The sequence below is a fragment of the Podarcis melisellensis genome, assembly GCF_964234715.1.
Source record: "Podarcis melisellensis genome assembly, chromosome: 3".
Classification (NCBI taxonomy): Eukaryota; Metazoa; Chordata; class Lepidosauria; order Squamata; family Lacertidae; genus Podarcis; species Podarcis melisellensis.
Window position 1 is genome coordinate 85,529,002 of NC_138530.1, and position 22,843 is coordinate 85,551,844.

The following is a 22,843-nucleotide window of genomic DNA, read 5'->3' on the forward strand; positions in this document are numbered from 1 at the left end:
CTGTGAAAGTTAAAACAGTGTGATAAATATTAGAACCTACTTTACTAAATAGTCCCAAACTCATCACCAAATGAACTTGAGAGATTGCTATAAGGATATTCTAAAGAAACGGGAATAAATTACAGCTTAGCCATGATGTCATTTTTACATAGGATGTCATGAAACACATTTAGGGGGAAATAAGAGAGCTACTTCTTAATTTTTCCACAAAGAAATATGCTGGGCCAGAGTAAACTACTGAGTTGGAGAATCTGGAGGCATGTTATTAAAAAAACCATGAAAAACCCCAAAAAGCCACACAGCTGCAGTCATTATACTTAGCTTTCATATACTTTTTTTGTATGAGAACTTCAGACACATTACATTGCCAGACTACATAAATAACCACTTTATGAGAGCAATCTACATTCTATTCAAGTCACTGGCAAAACCTTGATTTATAGGTTCCTTTGTATTTTGATGCCTTAGAGATAAGAGTGTCTCTCTGAAAAGAGTATCACAATAGAATGTTTCAGGCTCACTATGTTTTTGAGCAATTTATCCCTAAAGATGAGCAACCAATAGGTTCCAGGCTTGTTGAAATTTATTTTGGCATAATAAACTCTAATTTGCACACATAGTTTTGTAGGATGTAAAATCCCATTCCTATCAGTCTCCGGGTGACATTCATATGCTTCTTCTTTCCTTGTTCTCCTGTTTGTTTGGATTGTGTGGCCTAATCCCTTTGAAGAATACAAAAGGAAGCTACTTCAGGATATGGGACTGGGTTTGGTGGCTGATGTTACCACAGTTCTTATGCCTGACAGCTGTAGGTTTATATGTATTATTAGTAGTATTTATTACTTGCCTTACATGTATGTCCCAAGGCAATGTACCAAATATAATAAAAGCAGTTTAAAATAGTTGCAGAAGAGACAGAAGAGTTTAAAAACAATACAAAACAAATACCTAGTCATCCAGTTGTGAAAGCTTGACATAGGTAAATGTTGAGAACAAAGGGAACCAGTTCCCATGGAAAGACAAATTCTATGAATCACTATATGCATATGCAGAATTTATGGCGACCGTCTATTACACTTTTCTCCTTAGCTGCCAGTTGGTGCAAATTCATTAGTTTCAGCTGCCCCTTAAGCCAAGTCAATAGATATATTACAGCATGCAGCAGGGGGACGTTACAAAGCCAGCATATTACTTTTTGTACCATAGGTAAAAATGAAAAGTGAAAGATGCCCTCCTAAACAGCAAATGATAAAAGATAAATGGCTTCAGAGAGATGCATGCAACAATAGCCTCCATAAATAAAAAAATGGCAGTCATCACTTTTTAAACAACCACCTTCAACTTCTTTTTATCACTCCTTACGACTATCAAGAAGGGGTCCCAATACTTTACTTGAGGAAGAATGCTCAAATGGGCCCAGGGAGAGGCAGAATGAAGAACAAGCTCATGGGGACTGCCATCTTCCCCTAACCGGTTTTGTAAATACTTAAGGCAAATACCATTTTTTTTTGCCAGTGAAAATAGGTTCTTGCAAAAATCCTTCCATATTGCTACACAGTATTGAGCTCTATGTTTGTTTGTCTGTAGGCTCTGACTATAGCGAGTTACATAAGGAGTGCATAATCTGTTGAAATCTGGCATGGAAATGAACTTGAAACCAGAGGAGGAATTCAACACGGCACTCTTCTGATTGTTCCATCAGTGCAGGCGTTTTGGCTTGTTAGATGGAACAATCACCTCTCCCACACACCCCATTTTGGGAGCTCTCCTGATCCCCTCCCCAAGTCAATTTCAGGGGGCACAGGGGCATAGGATGAAACCCCATTCTGTAAGTGGAAGTCTTCGTAAGTTGAATCCTGCCCTGTGTGTTTTATTTTGTGAACAACTGTGACAAGAGTGTCTGCTGCAAGTTTATCAGTTGAACAGCTGTTACACTTATCAGCCAGTCTGTATATTTATGTCAAATCAACCGTTCTTCACATACTCCATAGACTACAATATCATTCCATAAAGTGGTCTTTAGATCACAGCTGGGGAACTTGCATTGCTCCAGAAGTTGCTGGATGACAGCTCCCAACATTCCTGATCAATGGCCAGGACAACATCTGGAGATCTATAAGTTAGCCACCCAAGCTATAGATTGAAGGTACTATTAGAATGATTTGGTAAGAATAAGCTGGGCTCAGATGGATGGCTTCCCTTTGGGTCTCTGACCTGTAAAGTGAGGCAAATATGTGTTGTGTTCCAAATTACAGAAAGGAGAAGTTGTTACTTGATATATATTTTGACTGAGTTTCTGAATATAACTCAACTTCTTGTAGTTATCAGGTTAATGTGTAAGTCACAAAGTAACATGGCGGGGGGGGGGGGAATCTTACATTGCTGAAGAAAGTTGCTCTGGTTGACAGTGCTCTTCCTATGTGAAGGTCATCTTTTAGTGCACTTACATGCAGGCTTATTAAGATGCAGTTTATGAGCCACGAGATGGTGGAATAAAGGAGCTGTTAAAGTGGTACTTTAGCTGCTGTCTCACAATAGATGTGCATATTGAAAATTGGCTTTCATTAGTTAGTGGACATTGATCTGGGATCCAGAGTGCCCTAATTTTTGCTGAAACACAGTACATAGTGAAAGTTGGAAACCCAAAGCACAGTGTACAGCTACTTCTTTTCCAATCACTATAGCTACTAAAAACCAAAGCGGGTTGATGGGGTACAGTAAGGCTGAAAGGAAATATCACAAGGATTGTGAATGATGTAACTATACTTACTTTGCAACCTTTGCAGACTTATATGGATGTTATGGGTTCATTAGTAATTTGATGTGGGTACTTCAGGTTAAATAATTTATTTATTACATAAAATTCATATGTCACTTAATTGAGGAAAAAACTCAAAATCATACTTGAAAACATACAAAAGTTAAAATACTAAAACAGATCAAAATTACATCAACAATGTCAGGGCTCCCTGGCTGGGTCAGGGTTGAGAAAGTTGCCAAAATGGCAGGGATCCAACATTGGTTCTCCCTCCCTCCCTCCCTCCCTCCCTCCCTCCCTCCCCCACCCACCCACACCAGAGCAGAAGCTCTGGTGCATCCTATGGCTCCTATGTCATCCTCCCAGGGGTCACAGGATTGCACCCTATGGGGCTGTGGTCAACAGTCATTCTACTTACACAGAGTGAACCCATTTAAATGAATGGACCTTACTTTAATTTCAGTGGGTCTGCAAACCTTTGAGCGATATTTGTTTTGTAAATTTTGTTGTATGTAGAAGAATTTTTAAATAATTTATTATATATATAACAAACAAAACTAACAATTCAACAATAGAGGAAAACAGCAGAGCACGGCCAGGTATGTGGTAAGAAAATCTGTCCATCTGTCATGGATGCTTTAGTTGAGATTCTTGCATTGCAGGGGGTTGGAATAGATAACCCTTGGGCTCCCGTCCAACTCTACAATTCTATAATTCTATGAAATGAAAGATCTATTTCACATGTAGTAGAATTATTACAAAATTTATTTCTCTATTGTGTTTGGTATATAATTATTCCTGTGAATAGTTTCAAAAATCGGCCTACTTTGGGTGAAACCACTAGCTGCTGCTGCATAACTTCCTTAGGTTTTGTGGTTTTTACATATATATTCTTACTATTTTTGTTGTACATTTTCTCAAGTCTTCACCTTGCGAAGGTAATTTTGGAAAAAAGTACAAAATAAATATATATGAAGCAGAAGAATTGAAGTGTATAGGATTTGTAACACTGAGAGGTACAATGTTCATCAGAAAGCGAGGACAGATAGAGCAAATGTAGTAGATACAGCCCTGGAAATAGTTTCATTCTTAAAATTCTCCCCATGTTTGCTTTATAGCATTCATTCTTTTCTCTAAATACTGCAATTGTCGCCAATTAAAGCAGCTGACACTGGAATGCTGTGGGAACAATTTGGCTACTGCTGGTGCTTAACCATGGGGCATGTCTTTAAGATTTTGTGTTCTGCCTTATGTAATGTAAATTGACAGGGGGGGGTCAAAGGAAAGGAGAATGAGGTCTCCGAAAAGCTTGTGACACGTGCATGCACACACAGAGCGACAGATATATTATAGGCTGCAGTTAAATTGCATGGGTCTTCTCATTCAGGGAACTATGACTTTGGGTTTTAAACAGCAAGTGTTCTTCAAATTAACCCTGTTTTTTTGACACTGTGTCATGGCACTTGGTTTTCATCGCAATATTGGTATCTCTAGCTATAGATATTTGTTTTGCAAACATGAATTACATTTGTCGTGCTGCAGTGTTTCTCAAATTACGGCCGAGAATTAAAATTCTATCGGTTCATGTTCAGTTCACCAGAGGCATAGTACCTGTGTGTGGAGGAGCTCCTCCCCCTGCCACTCTCCCTATGTGAGCAAAGGAATATTCATGCAGGCAGAATTACGGGCCATATTGGGGAATGGGAAGTCTGTACACATTCACCATATTCCCACTGATACTTTTCTCATCTCTTCAGAGCAAGTTCATTGTTCCCTAAAGAACAGTGAGAGAGAAAGCTGGGTGGGGGTATGTGAGATACACACATGCACCCTCATTCCCTCAGTGGCTATGTGTTGGTGGCAATATAGGATGGATAAAAACAGGGCTCTGTTGAGTCTATGGTAATTCTGTCCACCTGTCTGGATTGTGTCCATACTTATTCGTTACAATCAGTATGGGGGGGGGGGAAAGAAAGCTTAATAGAGTACAGAACTGAAGACACAAGGTGAATAATAATAATAATAATAATAATAATAATAATAATAATAATAATAAATCTTATTTATATCCTGCCCTCCCCAGCCGAAGCTGGGCTCAGGGCGGCTAACAACAATCAAAATAATCCAATGATTCTAAAAACAGGGTTGTTGTTTCTTTAAGCACAAAAAAGCAAAATTCAAGCAATTTCTTCTCTTCAGCATCCACATGATAGTTTTAAAAAGCTATGCATGGCTTGTTGCGTAAGTCATTCATTAATTGGATGCTACAAAAATAGAATCATAATTCCCGAACTATTACATAAAAGGCATTGTGGCATGGAGATATATGATTTTGTTTCCAATTGTTCCTTTCCACAAAATATAAAATGGCATAGATGCTTGATTAATTTATTGCATTCCTTGTTTTCATAGTTATTTGGGTGATGTACTCTCAGTTTCGCAGGAAATAATTCTTATTGCTACCTTTCGTGACAGGAAAAAGCTGAGGTGCTGGCCGCAGAGGGCAAGACACAGAAATTGCCCTTGTTTTATGTCTTGACTCCTCACGTAACTGAAGTTTATTTGCTGTTGAATTTCTCCATGCCCTTGAAATGACAAGATGCTAACTGCAGTGGAAATGGTAGTCAAACAATTCTCTGTGATGTGTGGCAACTAGAATATGCAGTCAGTTGGCTCCATACTCCCTGCAACCCCATTTCTGTGATAATCCCTTCCCACATTTTACCTCTTGCCGCTTCTGATAAAGAACCACCACTGAGCCCGCCCACCCCCATCTGCATAGAACAGCTGATGTACTTTCAACTCATCCTGTATCTAAATAAAAGTACAGTTCTTAAGAATTAACCTTTTGAAAAAGGCTAAAGAACATACACTTCAAAACAACTTTTTGTGTGTGTCATGCAAGATAAACAGTTGCAAACAAAATCTACTGCTGGGAATTAGGATACCACAGTGCAATCAAACTTACCATCATCCTGCATTTAAGACAGAAGGTGGTCTAAAAGCCTCAAAAATACACAGGAATCAGAATTCAGTGCAAAACATGCTGTTTAGGCTGTTTCTGTAGCAGAATAACGATAGGCATTTAGGAACCTGTTGGGTTTGGGGGATTCTGCAACAGCTAAGGTGGCCAGGTGAAAAAGATGAGCTTAATAGTTCCATATAAGGGGCAATTTCAGCAGGTGAAGCATGCATGGCAATCAGCTTCTGCTCACATGCCCTCTCTACACAACTATTAAAGGTGCAGGAGCCATGCCTTCTTCAACTGGCTACCCTAGCAACAAAGCAAGCAAACAAAACTACTGATGCAGGCTTACTTGAACACCTTTCAAAGGAAAGATGTGGGGGGGAAAAGAAGTATAAAGCAGTTATATTTATGCAGAATTTTTCACTGCAAAAAATGCCTTGGTGTGAACTTTTTAGAGGCCAGAGGATGAACTCTCTGCATTTCCTTCCACTCCTGGATCTCTTTATATCCCTTTCATTACACACAACATTAGTACATGGGTGCTAACCCTTGACTTCTAAAGTCTTCTATTGCAGGATGAAGTCTGGAAATAAATACTGCTGCAGCACAGGATTAGGAATAGCTGTTTTGTGATAACGGAACACTCAGCATACATGAGGGGACAAGCTACTGCCTTGACGACTGCACACTTGCTGCCATGGCATTTTCCATGACTATGCCATGCGAGGCATAGTATTTTTTAACAACAAATGTGAAGTGTGGACAACAGATGCAAACACCCTATGCATAAGTCTCCTTGAAGCACCTCTCCCTGATTCATATACAGGACAAGTATTTGTAAACTTGGTCCACAGAATGGCCACGCAAAGCAGTGGTGGGGATCCTCCATCCCAGGGGCCTAATTAGACCATCTAGGCCTCTCCATTTGGTCTGAAAAGCCATTTTACCAATGCCACATCCACTTCTCCCTCATCACCTGACATGTCAGGTGCTGGACTGGCGAAGCTGTGGTGCACTTAGTTGTGCTCCCAACTCTTCTTTTCCAGCTACTGCTAGAATTCAACACTTGTGAATTTGGCACATTTTCTGTGAAACATGTAACCATGCTAAAAATAAAAATAACCCCAATAGGTTTTGTTCTGCATCAGATGGTAAGTGTTTTAATGAGTTGACAGTGGCTTGTTTCCTCATGTCTTGGGGCCAAACAAGACATGACACAGTTGAACCAAGGTGAGATCTGATGTCCTTTTCTATGCTGAAACCAAGTTGAACCAAGGTGAGATCTGATGTCCTTTTCTATGCTTCAAAGCAGCCACAGGGGCCTGCTAATTTGATCAGGGAGGTATGGCTTGAGGAGGATGGAGTCAATTCTTCCTCAAATGGAACTGCTTCCTAGAGAGTACATGCTCCTCCCAACCCAATTACACACTATCAACTGGTGCATGACCACATATACATGTGGTGCCGGGAAGTAAATAAATAAATATATTCATACCAGGAAATGATGGGAGGAGACCTGGAGCCCAAAGAGGATGTGAATTGGGGCAGAGGAGCCCCCCAAAAGTGCAACAGGGCTTTGTTTAGGCTGCTCAGCCTCCCTGCCTAACAGCTGGTGCAACTGCTTTCCTATGTGTCCTCCAGCCAACCCCAGTGCTTCAACTCTAGATATTTTGGTCTGGATTGGAGAGAAGCAGCTGGAGACAGGGGGAAACAGGCATTTATAGGCTTTTTAGAGACGGCTTCCCACTTACACTTAAAGGTAAAGGTAAAGGTACCCCTGCCCGTACGGGCCAGTCTTGACAGACTCTGGGGTTGTGCGCCCATCTCACTTAAGAGGCCAGGGGCCAGCGCTGTCCGGAGACACTTCCGGGTCACGTGGCCAGCGTGACAAAGCTGCATCTGGCGAGCCAGAGCCGCACACGGAAACGCCATTTACCTTCCCGCTGGTAAGCGGTCCCTATTTATCTACTTGCACCCGAGGGTGCTTTCGAACTGCTAGGTTGGCAGGCGCTGGGACCGAGCAGCGGGAGCGCACCCCGCCGCAGGGATTCGAACCGCCGACCTTTCGATCGGCAAGTCCTAGGCGCTGAGGCTTTAACCCACAGTGCCACCTGCGTCCCCCTCACTTACACTTAACCCCCACATAAGTGGGGGACAACTGTATAGCATAGTTCCATGAATTCCCACCCCCTCAGCAGAGCTAATAACAACTGCTGGGTCTATCTGGAGATGGGGGAAAGGAGAGAGGGTTAACCTCCCCTCTTCTAGGACAGCTTCCTGATCAAATTAACAGGTCCTTAGGGCTGCTGGGGTAAACAAAACGTTGTTTCTTGATCATACATCAGTTGGCCCCCATACTCCCTTTCTCTCACCAGAGCAACCACTCCAAATCAACTACAACTCAACTGTCTTGCAGTCAGAACCACACTAACCAAATTAAATTACACAAATTTCTCTACATTATTTGTATGATCATGTAATCTGACTACTCCTAGGGTGGCCTTTCTTTCCACCTCCTTTAATGTGCACCTTATTCCCCCCCTTTTTTTTATAAAACTTGGTATGCTTTGCTTGGGCAGCTATTTCTTCAAGGATCCTGCATTAAGTTAAAGAGCTGTTGGCAGAGCAAAAGGCAGCAGTAAGATTAAGAGTTTAAATATATGGAAGTGTTAATGTGCTAAAGCTGCTGCTTGCTGAATGCTTAAGCTACACTAGTCTCTTGCCAACAAAAAAATCTTGCCACAAATATTGCTAGTCCTTATGATGGGAAAGGACTAAGTTGATGTTTATATACATGAAGGTTAAATTGATGTTGAGTCTTTCTCCCATGAATGGTTGGTTATGATTAATGCAGGGAAAGCAAAAGAGAGGCCGTTATAAGATGCATGGTCATTCCAGCCAATGTAGTTTATCTGCATGACAAACTGACTGAAGCAAGAACTACTTTAGGCCTGAAAACACAATTGGTTTGTGGGGGGGTATTTTTGTTTTGTTTTTGCTACAGGAAACAAAGGGTGGAATTAAACATAGCACTGAGGAGATTGTTCCATTTTTGCTTGCCAGATGGAAATATCTCCCTTCCCTGCCCCCACTATTATGGGGGTTTTCCCAACCACCCAGAACTGATTTCAGGGAGGAAATGCTAGCAGGCATCCTTGAATGGGCTTCTTCTAGCAGAATGGGCATCATCTGCATTATAAGTTGAGAGTAGAAGCATACCATTTTAAGCAGCTATGGCTTCTCCCAAAGAATCCTGGGAACTGTAGTCAAGGGTGCTGGAAGTTGTTAGGAGACCTCTATTGCCCTCACAGAGCCACAATTCTCTGGGAAAGGGGGATGACTGCTAAACCGCTCAGAATTATAGCTCTTTAAGAGATCTTCTAACAACTCTCAGCACCCTTAACAAGCTACAGTTCCCAGGAATCTTTGGAAAAAGCCATATCTGTTTAAAATAGTATGACACTGCTAGTAAATGTATAATGCAGATGAGGCCTAAGGCAGTTACTCTCCTGGAATTAGATAAACTATGGTGCACTCTAGAGCATACAAGGAAGACCTCATGTGATTGTCCCCTTTTCAAGGAAATTTAAATGGCTTTTATTTCTTCCCTTTTCTCATATAAAAGAATTGGGGTACATCCTTTGATTGCAGTCTGGTTTTGCTAAAAATATATGTGCAGTCAGGGAACAATTGTAGTAGTTATGTGTTGCACCAGCATTAGTAAACACGTAGTACTGGTACGTGTTGCACCAGTAGTTATGTGTTGCACCAGTAGAGAGTAAAACTGTATTGAACAGCGGAGACTTTACCCTTTGCACGTATCTGTGAGTGACTCATAAAAACACAGAAGAGATCAGAAGAAGCAGTTGGTGAGGAATGTCTTAGTACATAAGAACACAGGAAGCTTCTGTATAACATGGTAGACCACTGGTTTATCTAGCTCAATATTAATGAAATCTACTGGCAGTGACTCTCCAGGTAGTCTTTATGTAGTCTTTCGGAACCCTACCTGGGATTGACCCTGAAACCGTTTGCAAACAAAAAATGGGTTCAAACAACAGCCCTCCCCAGGGGGAGTACAGGGTTACAGATGCTTCTTAAGAGGAGAATTTAGCCAACTGCAAGTTTACAAGTTGGTCCTTGGTTAAGTACAATATAGGGAGTGGAAAGGAGATGGTTTTGGAACAAAAGCTAGTGGTAAAAATAAACGAGCCTTTGCAAAGAGTGGATGACCATCGTTCCAAATTCAAATCCATTTAAAATAAATAATAATAATAATAACTTTAGGCTGACTCCTTTTTAATAAACTGTCTGGGGAAGGAATAAATTGTGAAAGAGGAAGCCTTTCATTCCCGGTTTCAGAACACTCATTTCGTTGAGGAAGAGAGAGACTGGATGATATGCGGCCCTTGTAATATAATTTGGAAAAAATTGAAATCAGCTCTAATGAGCTGCAGCTGAAGCAAATCATTATTCACCTCAGAGTTCTTTTGATCAAATTACATTTCATCTCGGCATTTGCAAGAATGTGAGGGAAGAGTGAAAGCAAAATTATGGCATGAACTTGAAGGAGCACAGAAGTAATTATATATAAATATATATATATAGAGAGAGAGAGTGTGTGTGTGTTACCTTCATGGCTCCCAATATGTCAGGCTGAGATATAGTTTCAACCAAGAAGATAAGTGTTGTATGCCCTTCCAGACTATCTAGAGTTCACAGATATGTCCATTTTCTTTCTAATTGTGTATCACCTTTAGGTCAAAATTGGCCAGTTTGGATGCGACATTCCTGGCATCCTAAGCCATAGTTGATTAAGGCAGGAATGAGCCTTAGGTCCATGTGCTCCTCTCACCCATATTGCCTTGCTCATTTCCCCCAAATTATTCTTAGGTGCTATGAACCTGGCCTCTTTGAACCATGGTTCCCCATTACATCTAACTGCAAGATGGGGAACTATAATTTAATGATGAGTTTACTAAGCAGGTTCTTAAAGCAGGATCAAACCAAGATCTAAGATCCATCATTAAACCACAGTTTCCCATTTGGGGCATAGTGGGAAACCATGGTTTAAAGAAAGCAGAACCACCATGTTGAAGGTGGCATGTTAGGGGAGGAATGAAGGAGGAACACGTGGAATTGGCCTTGTTCCCGGAAGCTGGGAACGCTGCATCCCAAAAGGCCTAATATCTGTCTATGTTTATTGCCTTGGAAGACAAATCCCCCAGTTTTGCATTTGAAAGCTGCAGTAGGATGAAAATGAAAACAAACACTGTAAAATGTATCATCATTATTACTACTAATAATAATTACAACCCTCCTCCTCCTCCTCCTCCTGTAATCCTTCCTAAATGGAAATAGATAAATGCCTAATACCCAGAGAATTCAAAATGGGATTTAATTCTCCATTCATCTCCTGCAGGTTAGTCAGCCACTGAACTGACACAGGGCTGGTGAGTATGCTCCTCATTTCCTTCTAAGAAACAGCGTATCTGATTAAGGCTGAAACTCAAAGCACACATAATTTCTTGACAGAGAATGAGGTAGTGACGAGCAATATATTAAAGAGGCTATAAACATCTGAAGAGCATGGGATGGTGGCATATTGTAGCTACTAGGCCCTCTAGCTTTCAGTTTCCATAGCCATGTATCTTTTCTGTAGGAGTTTCCACATCATGGTCCAAATTCCACTGTCATTCTGTAGCATGCCATTACAGCCCTTGCTGTACTAATGAAACAGTACCAATGGAACTGAATGAAGAGAAATGCAAAACTGTCATCTGTTAATGCTCTCACAAGAAACAGCAAAGTGTCTACATTTTGTAGTCAAAAACGTAGAAGTAAAATTACCCGTATTTTTCGCTCTATAAGACGCACCTAGTTTTTGGAGAACGAAAACAAGAAAAAAAATATCCTGAATCTCAGAAGCCAGAACAGCAAGAGGGATCGCTACGCAGTGAAAGCAGCAATCCCTCTTGCTGTTCTGGCTTCTGGGATAGCTGTGCAGCCTGCATTCGCTCCGTAAGACGCACACACATTTCCCCTTACTTTTTAGGAGGGAAAAAGTGAGTCTTATAGAGCAAAAAATACGGTAAGTAAAAACACTACAGTGTACAGTGTCAGTTCCAAGTTTCGGGGGGTTTCTGAGCAAGCTGTTCTCAGTCAAGCCCCTTCCTCTGGACCACTGCTGATTCACTTGCCCCTTTCCTCTGAGCCCAGTCTGCATGGCTGCTCAAAGGACAAGGGTGAAGCAAAGAAAGACTGCTTTTTTCTCCCTCACCTCCCGCCCCCCATTGCTGTTTATTTGCTCACTCATCAAGGAAGAGCAGCATCAGGGCCAGAGAGCTCCAGATGTTGGCAGCTGCCCTCCTGTTGGTGAATGGGCTTTGGCAGTTGCCCAATGATGCCAATCCCTGCCACTGCCCCTGGTTGTGTGCATGCTTTGGAGGCGAGGAAAAGGACCAACACATATCAGGATGGGCACCTTTCTGTTAATGAAACAGTACAAATACGAAGGGTAAAAAGAAATATGCCAAGAAAATATATTTCAGGGATATTTAAAGGGCACGTTTACTTGCAATGGATTTTATTTTATTTTTTTGCACCAACAAGCACTAACGCCACCTTTGCAAGGAACAAGTCCAAATAGTCATTTATAAATCAGGGAAAATTAATTTGCATCCTATTTTTATAAGGCTTTTAATTAACTTTTGGAAAGCACCCAGTACTTCAACATGTGAAGCTAGCTACTGCTTTAGGTAGGGGTGTGTGTGTGTATCTCCTATGGTAATTTTGTGCTATCGTAGTTGCGCCCAGCCGAAGAGCAACATTTGAACAAAGAAAGATCCATCAGTGTCACTGATTTATGAGCATGGCATTAAAGTGCTGAATGAGTTATAAAATGTTGCACTGTAGCTCCAGTAAATCTAATTTATTCACTGTCACGTTTCCCAATAAACCTAAATATGTTCTTTGCCTTCCAGTCCCTATAAACATTTTATAAAGGGAGTAATGAAAAACCCAGAAACTCTGCAATGTTCTAACAGTTACAGGAACTCTGACGGTGGTAAAAAAAAGAGAGAGAGAAAAAGAAAGGTGGGAGGAAAATAAATTAAGTCTATTTGATTTTTATATTTTTCCCCCATCTCCTTAGTAGCATTTCTGTCCTTTAGAACAGCAGATCTGACAGGAGAGCAAACAGTTAATCCCATTAATGCCGATGTTTTTGTTTTTAGCAAGGAATAAATAGAGCAAGTACTAAAGCTGGCTTTGCACCTACTGAATGCTGCAAGTGTCTGTACTCATTTGATATGCATCTAGCAAAGCTAGGTTGTTCCCAGAAGGCCACTCCATGAAGACTGAGAGAGCAGCGTCTGCTAGTGGTGCCTGTGAGTCACAAAGAATAGAGAGAGGAAAGGCATTTATGGAACAGAAACAACAGTCAGAGCCAAAGAAGCCCAGTCAGAATAATTCCACATTCTTTTCAGGCACGCACACACAAATACAATTTCATGCAAGGAAGAATTAGCACCCATTCGTGTTTTTTCTGCAATGCTTGACCTTTAAAGCATTCTTTAATTTGAAAAGAGGGTGCCATAATTTCCAGCAAGCTGCCTCTACTATATGCTGTATCAATTACTGTCATTACTGTTTAATACATGGCTGCTAAGCGTGTAATATAGCAACTTAACACATTTCATCTAGATGGTTAGTTAGGGTTTGGGGAAAACAATGAAAAGGCAGTCACAGAAACATTATGTTTTTATTTCAAAAACGTGGGTTGAATCCAATGCTGCTCTTATTCAAAGCAGACCTACTGAAATTAATGGACATAATTAAATCCATTAATTGCAGTAGATCTACTCTGTTTATAATGCACTTGGCTACAATCCCCTCTTATTTCGTAATTCTCATATACGTAGTTATAACCCCTTTTATTTAATAATACTCATGCATGCTGGATTTAAAAAAACAAACAAAATAAAAGTACCTGTAGCATTAAGAGGACACCGATTGAATGCGAGGTCCCCTGCTGGGGTCCTTTTCCAGACCATTGATATCAAATAATCTTCAGGGCATATTTCATAAGGTGCTGTAATTTAAAAAATGTGGAAAGTGAATAGTGTGTTTGACAAACATACATGTTCGAATGTGTCCTTGAATTATGATAATGCCTCTTACTTTCTTGGATAGAAGAGGTGTGTGTGTGTGTGTGTAGAAACCTGTGACTTGTGTGTGGCTGGAATGTAGCATTGATCTGCCCACTTGTGTCTTTGTCTCCACCCACACAACTGGTATGCAGTCCCTAGAAAGTTCTTTGTGGGGGAATGTGGTGTTTGAGATGAAAAAAGTTCCCCATTCCTGGCACATGCTTTGGAGCCAGTTGATGCAACAGACTAATGTGGCTATCCCTCCCGAGGTTTTTATCCAATGCACTGTGAGGGAGTGAGAGGGACCTCTCAAAGAGAAGGCCACCATCCAAACATACCATCATCAAACCATCACTTCAGGGTGTCTTGGGGAAGTAGGGCAATTAAACTGGTTTAATACTAAATTAAGACTGCAGTGTAAACAACTCTTGTATCTGCATCTCTCACCTCCCCTTCCCCCTCCACCAACAATAGCAGAACACCTGGGCCCAACCCAATATTTTGAACATTCAATCACTACATCCATTATTGTGTATGTATCTCATGCATGGTTGTGTAGTCCTACTTCTGCAACAGGTTCATTGGGCAACTATTTTGCTGTTCATATATTTATATGAGAAAGTAATTTGGCTTCTCAATAAAAGGTAAAGGGACCCCTGACCATTAGGTCCAGTCGTGACCGACTCTGGGGTTGCGGCGCTCATCTCACTTTATTGGCCGAGGGAGCCAGCGTACAGCTTCCGGGTCATGTGGCCAGCATGACTAAGCCGCTTCTGGCGAACCAGAGCAGTGCACGGAAACACTGTTTACCTTCCCACCGGAGCGGTACCTATTTATCTACTTGCACTTTTCGAAACCTGCTTAGTGAGTATTCATTCTGATGTGCTTGCAAGGTGGTTCTAAGGTATTAAGCATTCATCCTCATTTGCTCCTGATTTGCTTACACAGAGGTTATATTTCTTCCTATCAATCGTTGTAACGCGGGGTTTTTGTGTTTTTTCCTGTCACTTTCCTAACCACAAAAGTCTGAGTTTCTTTGAAGTTGCATTTATTTTTTATTCCACTGCAGCACTTGAATCTGCTTTAAATCTGCAAGTCTACATTTCCAGTATGTGACTGAATCCCTCCCACAAAACAGTAACAGCCTGGAGGCGACCCCTGTCTACTTGAAACAATTTGATTCTTACCATGAGGTTACAAACAAAACACATTTCATGGAAATGAGCAAGACCCCCGGTGGCAACAAGTTAGTGCCTTGACAAACATATCCTTGCAGCTGTTTCAGCGATGCCAATATGAAGTGCATAAAATAGGTTGCTAAATATGCTTCAGCATCAGCTCTCTCAAATCTTAAGAAAGCTGACAGTGCCAGAAGAGCAAGAATATGTCTTAATGGCAAATGTTTAAGAAAAGGAGTTGTTTTCATTCCATCCTAAGTATCATAGAAAAAAATAATTCTAAAGTATTCTGTTCTTTTCTCCACAGGAGGGTTTTGTACTGATGTCTTCTCTTACAGTAGCACTAGGGTATGTGTATAACTTGTGATGAGATATGTTTATTAAATCTAATGGGTGGTATTCAACTAAGTTCTACTCAAACCAGACCCACTGAAATGAACGGTAATGTTTAGTTCATTAATTCCTGTTTATCTCCTCTGAGTAAAACTTAGGTGAATACCACTCCATGGGTCTTTGGGGTGGACACTCCTGCACTTTCTGGAACTAATATTTGTATGGCTTTTATGCATGCTGCTTTTGAAAAAAACCATATTATTAACATACCTAACACTAACAGGCAGGCAAGGGGCTGAGGCGGCCCCCTGAAATTTTCAAGGAGGGGCACCCTCAATATTCTGCAGCCTCTTATGGGTCTCTTTGTGGCTGCATTGGGCCCAGCAGGCCTTTCAAGACCTCCCCACAGTCGTGGCGGGCCTCACAGCCTCCTCCTGCCACATGACATCACATGAACGTGCACAAGGCACCCCCAAAGTTGGATGGAACCCAGCACCTTTGCTAACAGGAACGGATATGTGTTAAGGGATCTATATGCATATTTGGATTTTAAAAACCACAAATCCACACATAACTAAGGTAAAGGGTAAAGGGACCCCTGGACATTAGGTCCTGTCGTGACCGACTCTGGGGTTGCAGCGCTCATCTCGCTTTATTGGCTGAGGGGGCCGGTGTACAGCTTCTGGGCCACGTGGCCAGCATGACTAAGCCACTTCTGGCAAACCAGAGCAGCACACGGAAACACCGTTTACCTTCCCGCAGGAGCGGTACCTATTTATCTACTTGCACTTTGACGTGCTTTCAAACTGCTAGGTTGGCAGGAGCAGGGACCGAGCAACAGGAGCTCACCCCATCACGGGGATTCGAACCGCCGACCTTCTGATCAGCAAGTCCTAGGCTCTGTGGTTTAACCCACAGTGCACCATAACTAAGAAGTGCAAAATTACTCATTACTAGAAATACAGAAAGCAGGTTTATACCAGGGTCAGGCTATCTGCCCATCTAACTTAACGTTGTGTCTCCTCTGACAGCAGCTCTCTGGAGACTCAGGCAGAGGTCATTACCATCTTTTTAGCTGGCAATAACATGGTTTGAATGTGGGGTGTTCTGCTTGCAAAACCACAACTTTATGACTGAGCCTCTCCCTTAATTGGAACAGCACATTACTGCATCTACAATCTCACAGCCAGCCTAATGTCTCAACTGAAAGAGGAGGAAAAATGTCCCAAATGACATGTCTCCATATTATAGATGACTCTGTAGGAAAGACAGCACTCCATTTCAATATTTTGCTTCCCTCACCTAGTTTGGTATAGTCATAATCAGAAAGACAGCCAAGCATATCTTGCAGACTGCAGCAGGTGGCTGCAACGTTCTCTGGAATACACCCCGCGATTGAGGCAGACTCTGGAACCGCATATGAGCAACAAAGTTTCCGCATGGACACCAGGACTACTGGCATAGCTGTATGCATATACAGTGGTGCCCCGCAAGACGAATGCCTCGCAAGACGAAAAACCCGCAAGACGAAAGGGTTTTTCGGTTTTTGCGTCGCTTTGCTAGACGATTTTCCCTATGGGCTTGCTTCGCAAGACGAAAGCCCATAGGGAAATCTCCGGGGACCTCTTTTAAATGCTGGCGGTGGGGAGCAAAGCCTTTCCCCCCCCGGACTTCAGAAGAGGTCCAGGAAGGCCGGCGGGGGCGAAAGGTTTTGCTCCCCACCGCCAGCATTTTAAAAGCGGTCCGGGATAGCAGGGAAGCGCTTCCCACTATCCTGGACGGCTTTTGAAGGCAGGCGGGGGGAGCAAACACTTTTGCCCCCCGCCGCCTTCAGAAGAGGTCCAGGACCTCTTCTGAAGGTGGGCGGGGGGCAAAAGTCTTTGCTCCCCCCTGCCTGCCTTCCCGGGAGAGCGGAAAACGCAGCGCTGCCTTCCCGCTTTCCGCGGAAGGCAGGCAGGGGGGACAAAGACTTTTGCCCCCCGCCCGCCTTCGGAAGAGGTCCAGGACCTCTTCCGAAGGCGGGCGGGGGGCAAACGTCTTTGTCCCCCCTGCCTGCCTTCCCGGGGGCTTTTAAATTGCCCCGGACTGTCCGGGGCGATTTAAAAGCCCCCGGACGGCTTTTGAAGGCAGGCGGGGGGGGGGGGGAGCAAAGACTTTTGCCCCCCGCACGCCTTCGGAAGAGGTCCTGGACAGCGTTGCGTTTTCCGCTCTCCCAGGAAGGCAGGCAGGGGGGAGCAAAGACTTTCGCCCCCCGCCAGCCTTCAGAAGAGGTCGGGGGACAGACTGTCCCCGGACCTGGTCTGAAGGCGGTTTCCATAGGAATGCATTAATTGATTTTTAATGCATTCCTATGGGAAACTGTGCTTCACAAGACGAAAAACTCGCAAGACGAAAAGACTTGCGGAATGAATTAATTTCGTCTTGCGAGGCACCACTATATTGGATATATTCTGATGGATTTTTACCCACGTTTGCAGAGAGACATTAGGCAGCCAAATGCATAGACAAGCATCCTCAGTTATTTCATAGGAATCATGATACGAAGTATATTTTGACTCCCTCACTGCTGCATAAGCATAAAATATACAAGGAAAGAGAAGAAACGGGCTCAAAGAGATATACATCAAGCTTATATCTGCTTGCTATCATTTGTGCATATTGAACTGCAGTTTCGGGAAACCAAAGCGACAGACATGTCTTGGAATCATGCCTCTGCTCATGCCTATTTGGATCCAAGATTAAAAGGGGGTAGCTGAGCAACTCTTAACTAGGCTCCCTGATCAATGTGCATCCCATGCCCCCCACCCCTGCCTGCTGCTGTTGCAATACAGTGGTACCTCAGGTTAAGTACTTAATTCGTTCCGGAGGTCCGTTCTTAACCTGAAACTGCTTTTAACCTGAAGCACCACTTTAGCTAATGGGGCCTCCTGCTGCCGCCACGCTGCCGGAGCACGATTTCTGTTCTCATCCTGAAGCAAAGTTCTTAACCCGAGGTAATATTTCTGGGTTAGCGGAGTCTGTAACCTGAAGCGTATGTAATCTGAAGCATGTAACCTGAGGTACCACTGTATCGTAGAAAGAGTGGCTGAGGGCTGTAATAAGGGCAAGTATGGGGAGGAGCGGTGGAGAAAGAGGCAGGCTTGATAGTGGCTATGCAAGATCCTGACTGAGGAAACTTCCACGCATTCAAAGCCCTCCTATTCCACTTTTACTGCCATAGCTTTCCCCATAGAATCTGCAGAACCATAGCTTGTCATTCATTCTGTGTCACATATCACTGCAGTGTTTCCATCTCCGCCACTGAATATTCTTAATTCAAAAAGAAATCATAGCTGTACTTCAAAAAAAGTGTTGGTGGACCCGCTTCTCTAGGTTAGCTCCAAACCTGCTAAGCAATTGCATACATTAATTATCTGGTCACAAACATTTCTATATTATGGGTAGTTCTTCCCGCCCCCCAGATTTGAGAAGCAGTTCTGCAAACTCTGTTCCTTACTTGACATATTTGTTTTGCTTCAAAATTAAACGAAGTGTGAATAATGCCTTTTAAAATACCGTAAAAGTAAATAGAAGCTTTCAACCTCCAGAAAACATCACTGAAATTTTAAAGATCCTGGGTTGGATCATGCCTGCTTTGTAGACTGCATTACAGAGTTCCATTTCTGTTTCTACTTCTTGTTTTTGTTGGCTGCATTGCTGTCTTCCTACCCTTGGCGGGTGGAGGGAGAACAATATTGCACCCTTAGGGGGTTTAGAACCAAAAAAGGGACGCGGGTGGCTCTGTGGTCTAATCCACTGAGCCTCTTGGGTTTGCTGATCGGAAGGTTGGCGGTTCGAATCCCCGCAATGGGTTGAGCTCCCGTTACTCTGTCCCAGCTCCTGCCAACCTAGCAGTTCAAAAGCATGCCAGTGCAAGTAGATAAATAGGTACCACTGTGGCAGGAAGGTAAATGGTGTTTCCATGTGCTCTGGTGTCTGTCATGGTGTTCCATTACACCAAAAGCGGTTTAGCCATGCTGGCCACATGATCCGGAAAGCTGTCTGTGGACAAACGCCAGCTCCCTCGGCCTGAAAGCTGATGAGCTGATGAGAGATGATTGCTGCAACCGCATAGTCGCCTTTGACTGGACTTAACCATGCAGGGGTCCTTTACCTTTTTTTTTTTACAGAACCAAAAACCTCTTAAGTGTGCTTGTGGCTGCTTTAATGAATGGTGTCACATGGCTCCCTTGTCTGTGCCTTTGACTGCAGACCAGTTCTCTGCAATTTCTTATATGTTGGGAGCCAGGTGAGTAACAGAAATGCCTCTGAATTGGCTGTGTCTATCTGTGAGGTGTTTAGGGGTCATGGCCAGCTCAGTCCCGGAGTGCTGGACTGCGGCAGTGAGATGCTGCACGTGTGTCTTTTTATCCCTTCTTTGGGTGCTCTGGTGTTGTGATTTCCCCCTTTCTTCCTGGGCTGAGTACACACTGGCAATGGCTATAGCAACAGTGTATTTCTGGTACTGGTATAATGTGAGTTGTACAGGATTGCATCTAGGTGAAACTCTTCAACTATAACTTTTATGTAGCTATATGTCAATAATAACTGTGTCTGCATCCAGTCTTAAATTATTTATTCAGTCATATTCCACTTTTCCACCATTAGGTGCTCAAGGTGTTGATGCTATTAACATGCGCAATTCCTATAAGCATCCTAATTGGTGGCCTTGATTGAATCAAGACCATAGACTTAATTGGTGAACATCATTTACTATTTACAGTACATGTACCGTATTTTTCGCTCTATAAGACGCACTTTCCCCCTCCTAAAAAGTAAGGGGAAGTGTGTGCGCCTTATGGAGCGAATGCAGGCTGTGCAGCTTTCACTGAAGCCAGGAGAACAATGCACCGATCCCTCTTGCTCTCCTGGCTTCAGGGATAGCCGCCCGAAGCCTACTGGAAGGGGCTCCGTTGCTCCTCCCGCTTTGCTGGAGAGGCGCTGAGCAGAGAGGGAGATAATATTATTTTTCTTGTTCTCTTCCTCTAAAACAAGGTGTGTCTTATGGTTGGGTGTGTCTTATAGAGCGAAAAATACGGAAACTTGTAGCAATCTTTGGAAATTGTATATGTTTGAAATATTTACTAGCGGTGAGAAATATTTTCCATGCTGTTCAACTGAAGCTCTTCTTACTGAAACAATTCACATTTGCCCTATGCTTTATTGAAGTGTGTGTCTGTGTGTGTGTTCTCATAGCCACTGCAGTTCAAAAAATGTGCAGCATCTTAAAGCGATACACTTCCCATTGCCCATAATAGATGGTTGCACATGCCCTGTTCCGTTATGCACTGTCTCCTTAAGCACCCATATACACTCACCAAAAAGGAGTAGAGAAACAAAGTTCTGTTGAGCCCAACAACAATCCCTCCCAACACAGGTTAAATTCTCATCTATTGGGAAGGTTCAATGAAACCAACCTGCTTGATGAATTTCAGAATAGGGAACAACAATTTGTTAAGTATTAAAACTTTAGGTCAAGCTACCCAGCTACCCGGGAATTATAATAAACCTTGTTTGTTGCACAAACTTGTTTGTTAATTTGCTGCTATAGTTGTGGTTTTATAGTTCATGTTTTACTAGCTGGTTTATTTTATATGTATATGATACACACAATGAGAAGGAAGGGGGTATTCAGAAAGTATAATTTGGATGGTGCATAGCAGTTAGATGAACAGCATCTTAATTTGTTGTTTGCAGAAAACCAGGGATAGAAAGAGTAATATTCACCAGTTAATTTCGCCCAGTTATTATTTCAGATGATTTAACTAAAATTTGCCTTCTCCAAGAAGAAGAAAAATCCATAATTATATCTGAACACAAATTAGCCAAAGTTAAGTATGTTTAAGTGTTTTTAAGTGATTTCACTGGATGATTTAAACACATACTTAAATTCCCATGAAATAAATGAGACTTAAAAGTGCTTTGACTGGATAGTAGTCCTGCATGTTTTTATTATTATTTTAAGGCGTCTCTCTTGCATAGCTTTCATTCTATATATAACAGGCAAAGGACCGCTGCTTAATGACAGAACATGTACTTTACATGCTGAAGCTTCCAGCTTCAGTTCTGAGAATCTCCAGGTAGCAGGTGATCAGAAAAACCTTTCTTCTTGAGGACTTAAGAGAGCCATTCGCAGTTAGAGTAGACATGCTTGACTAGATGGTCCTGATATTAGGCAGCTTCCTATGTTTTCGCTATGGATGCCATGAATCTGACTGGCATTCCCATGTAAATGTGTACCATCTCAGATGAATTTTATGAAAACCCTCAAACAGTTGTACATTTAATCACTTTTCAGACTTACAGATGTGAAGGCTGCTAATCATATTTAAAGTGACTGTCAGCTATCACCATTTAATTTCCGAGTTTTCAAACACCCACCAAAAATTCACTTGGGATTGTCAAATATGACTTCTAACAATGTTCATCACGCTTTCAGGAATTAAGCTGTAATGTAGCACTGCAGTTCTGGCATGGTTTTGTCTCTCAAACCCAATAGGAGAACACTCCCTTATATCACCTCCACTCAAAATTATTCTAACTTAATTTGGCTGTGTATCTCATTGCCTTTGGATCATTAGAATGGCCTTCTGTGTCAAAGTCAAAATTGAATTCATGAGTGAGTGTGGGGTAACAAAATTTGTACACTGACCAAACATATAACTCCCAACATTTCTCCCCCCAAAAAGTACCACAGGAATGTTTCTGATGGGTTTTGGGTAACTGTTGTCTTATTCTTAAATGTAAATGCTACACGTGATCGTGTTCAACTAGGACCTCAAACTAAGCTGCAGTACTCTATAAGCTTCTTACCTGGGCACCGCTGCTCACTACACCGTCTAACTTCCTCTCCACTTCCTTCACATTGTTGCCCCGTAACAGCTGCTCCTTGGCATATTCGTATCCTCTTCTCCCAGCCACCATCACACGACTTAGAACACCCACTCCAGTGACCCCAGTGATTCCACTGACCATTAGCTGCTTGGAAGAAGGCAATAGTCATGATACGAACAAGTGGCATGATCACAAATATTAAGGTACATAAACCAAGCCCAAAAATGTCATTCAACACTTCCCCTATCCCACCCTAAAGCACAGTATCACTGTTGGTTTAGCCATTCCCTTAGACCAGCCCGCCTGTTTAAAATTAGCTAATGGTCATTTTAAAATTGTATTTACCTATTTAGAAAAAATAATAATTTAAAAAGCTCTAAATGGTGTACACATAAAATAATATAAAGTAATGATTAGTAATACACAGATAAAATCAGGAAACTTTTTTAAAAAATACCTAAATTATATGTCTGGATCGGCTTGATGAAATAAAAAAGAAAATGTTTTTAGCAGGTGTCTCAAACACTACAGTCGTACCTTGGATCGTGAACGCCTTGGTACTCAGACGTTTTGGCTCCCGAAT

General features: G+C 42.3%; 1 protein-coding gene across 4 annotated transcripts in view; it reads right to left on the minus strand.

Annotated features, from left to right (window-relative positions):
• Positions 1 to 22,843, minus strand: part of ADGRB3 (adhesion G protein-coupled receptor B3) — a 452,998-nt gene that overhangs the window by 252,453 nt on the left and 177,702 nt on the right. For all 4 annotated transcript variants that reach the window (XM_081905943.1, XM_081905944.1, XM_081905942.1 and 1 more), the window contains 3 exons: positions 22,240 to 22,404; positions 13,717 to 13,818; positions 13,006 to 13,112 (listed from right to left, as the gene is read on the minus strand). In XM_081905943.1, the coding sequence (XP_081762069.1) occupies positions 13,006 to 13,112; positions 13,717 to 13,818; positions 22,240 to 22,404 (374 nt within the window). The remainder of the gene's footprint in view (positions 1 to 13,005; positions 13,113 to 13,716; positions 13,819 to 22,239; positions 22,405 to 22,843) is intronic.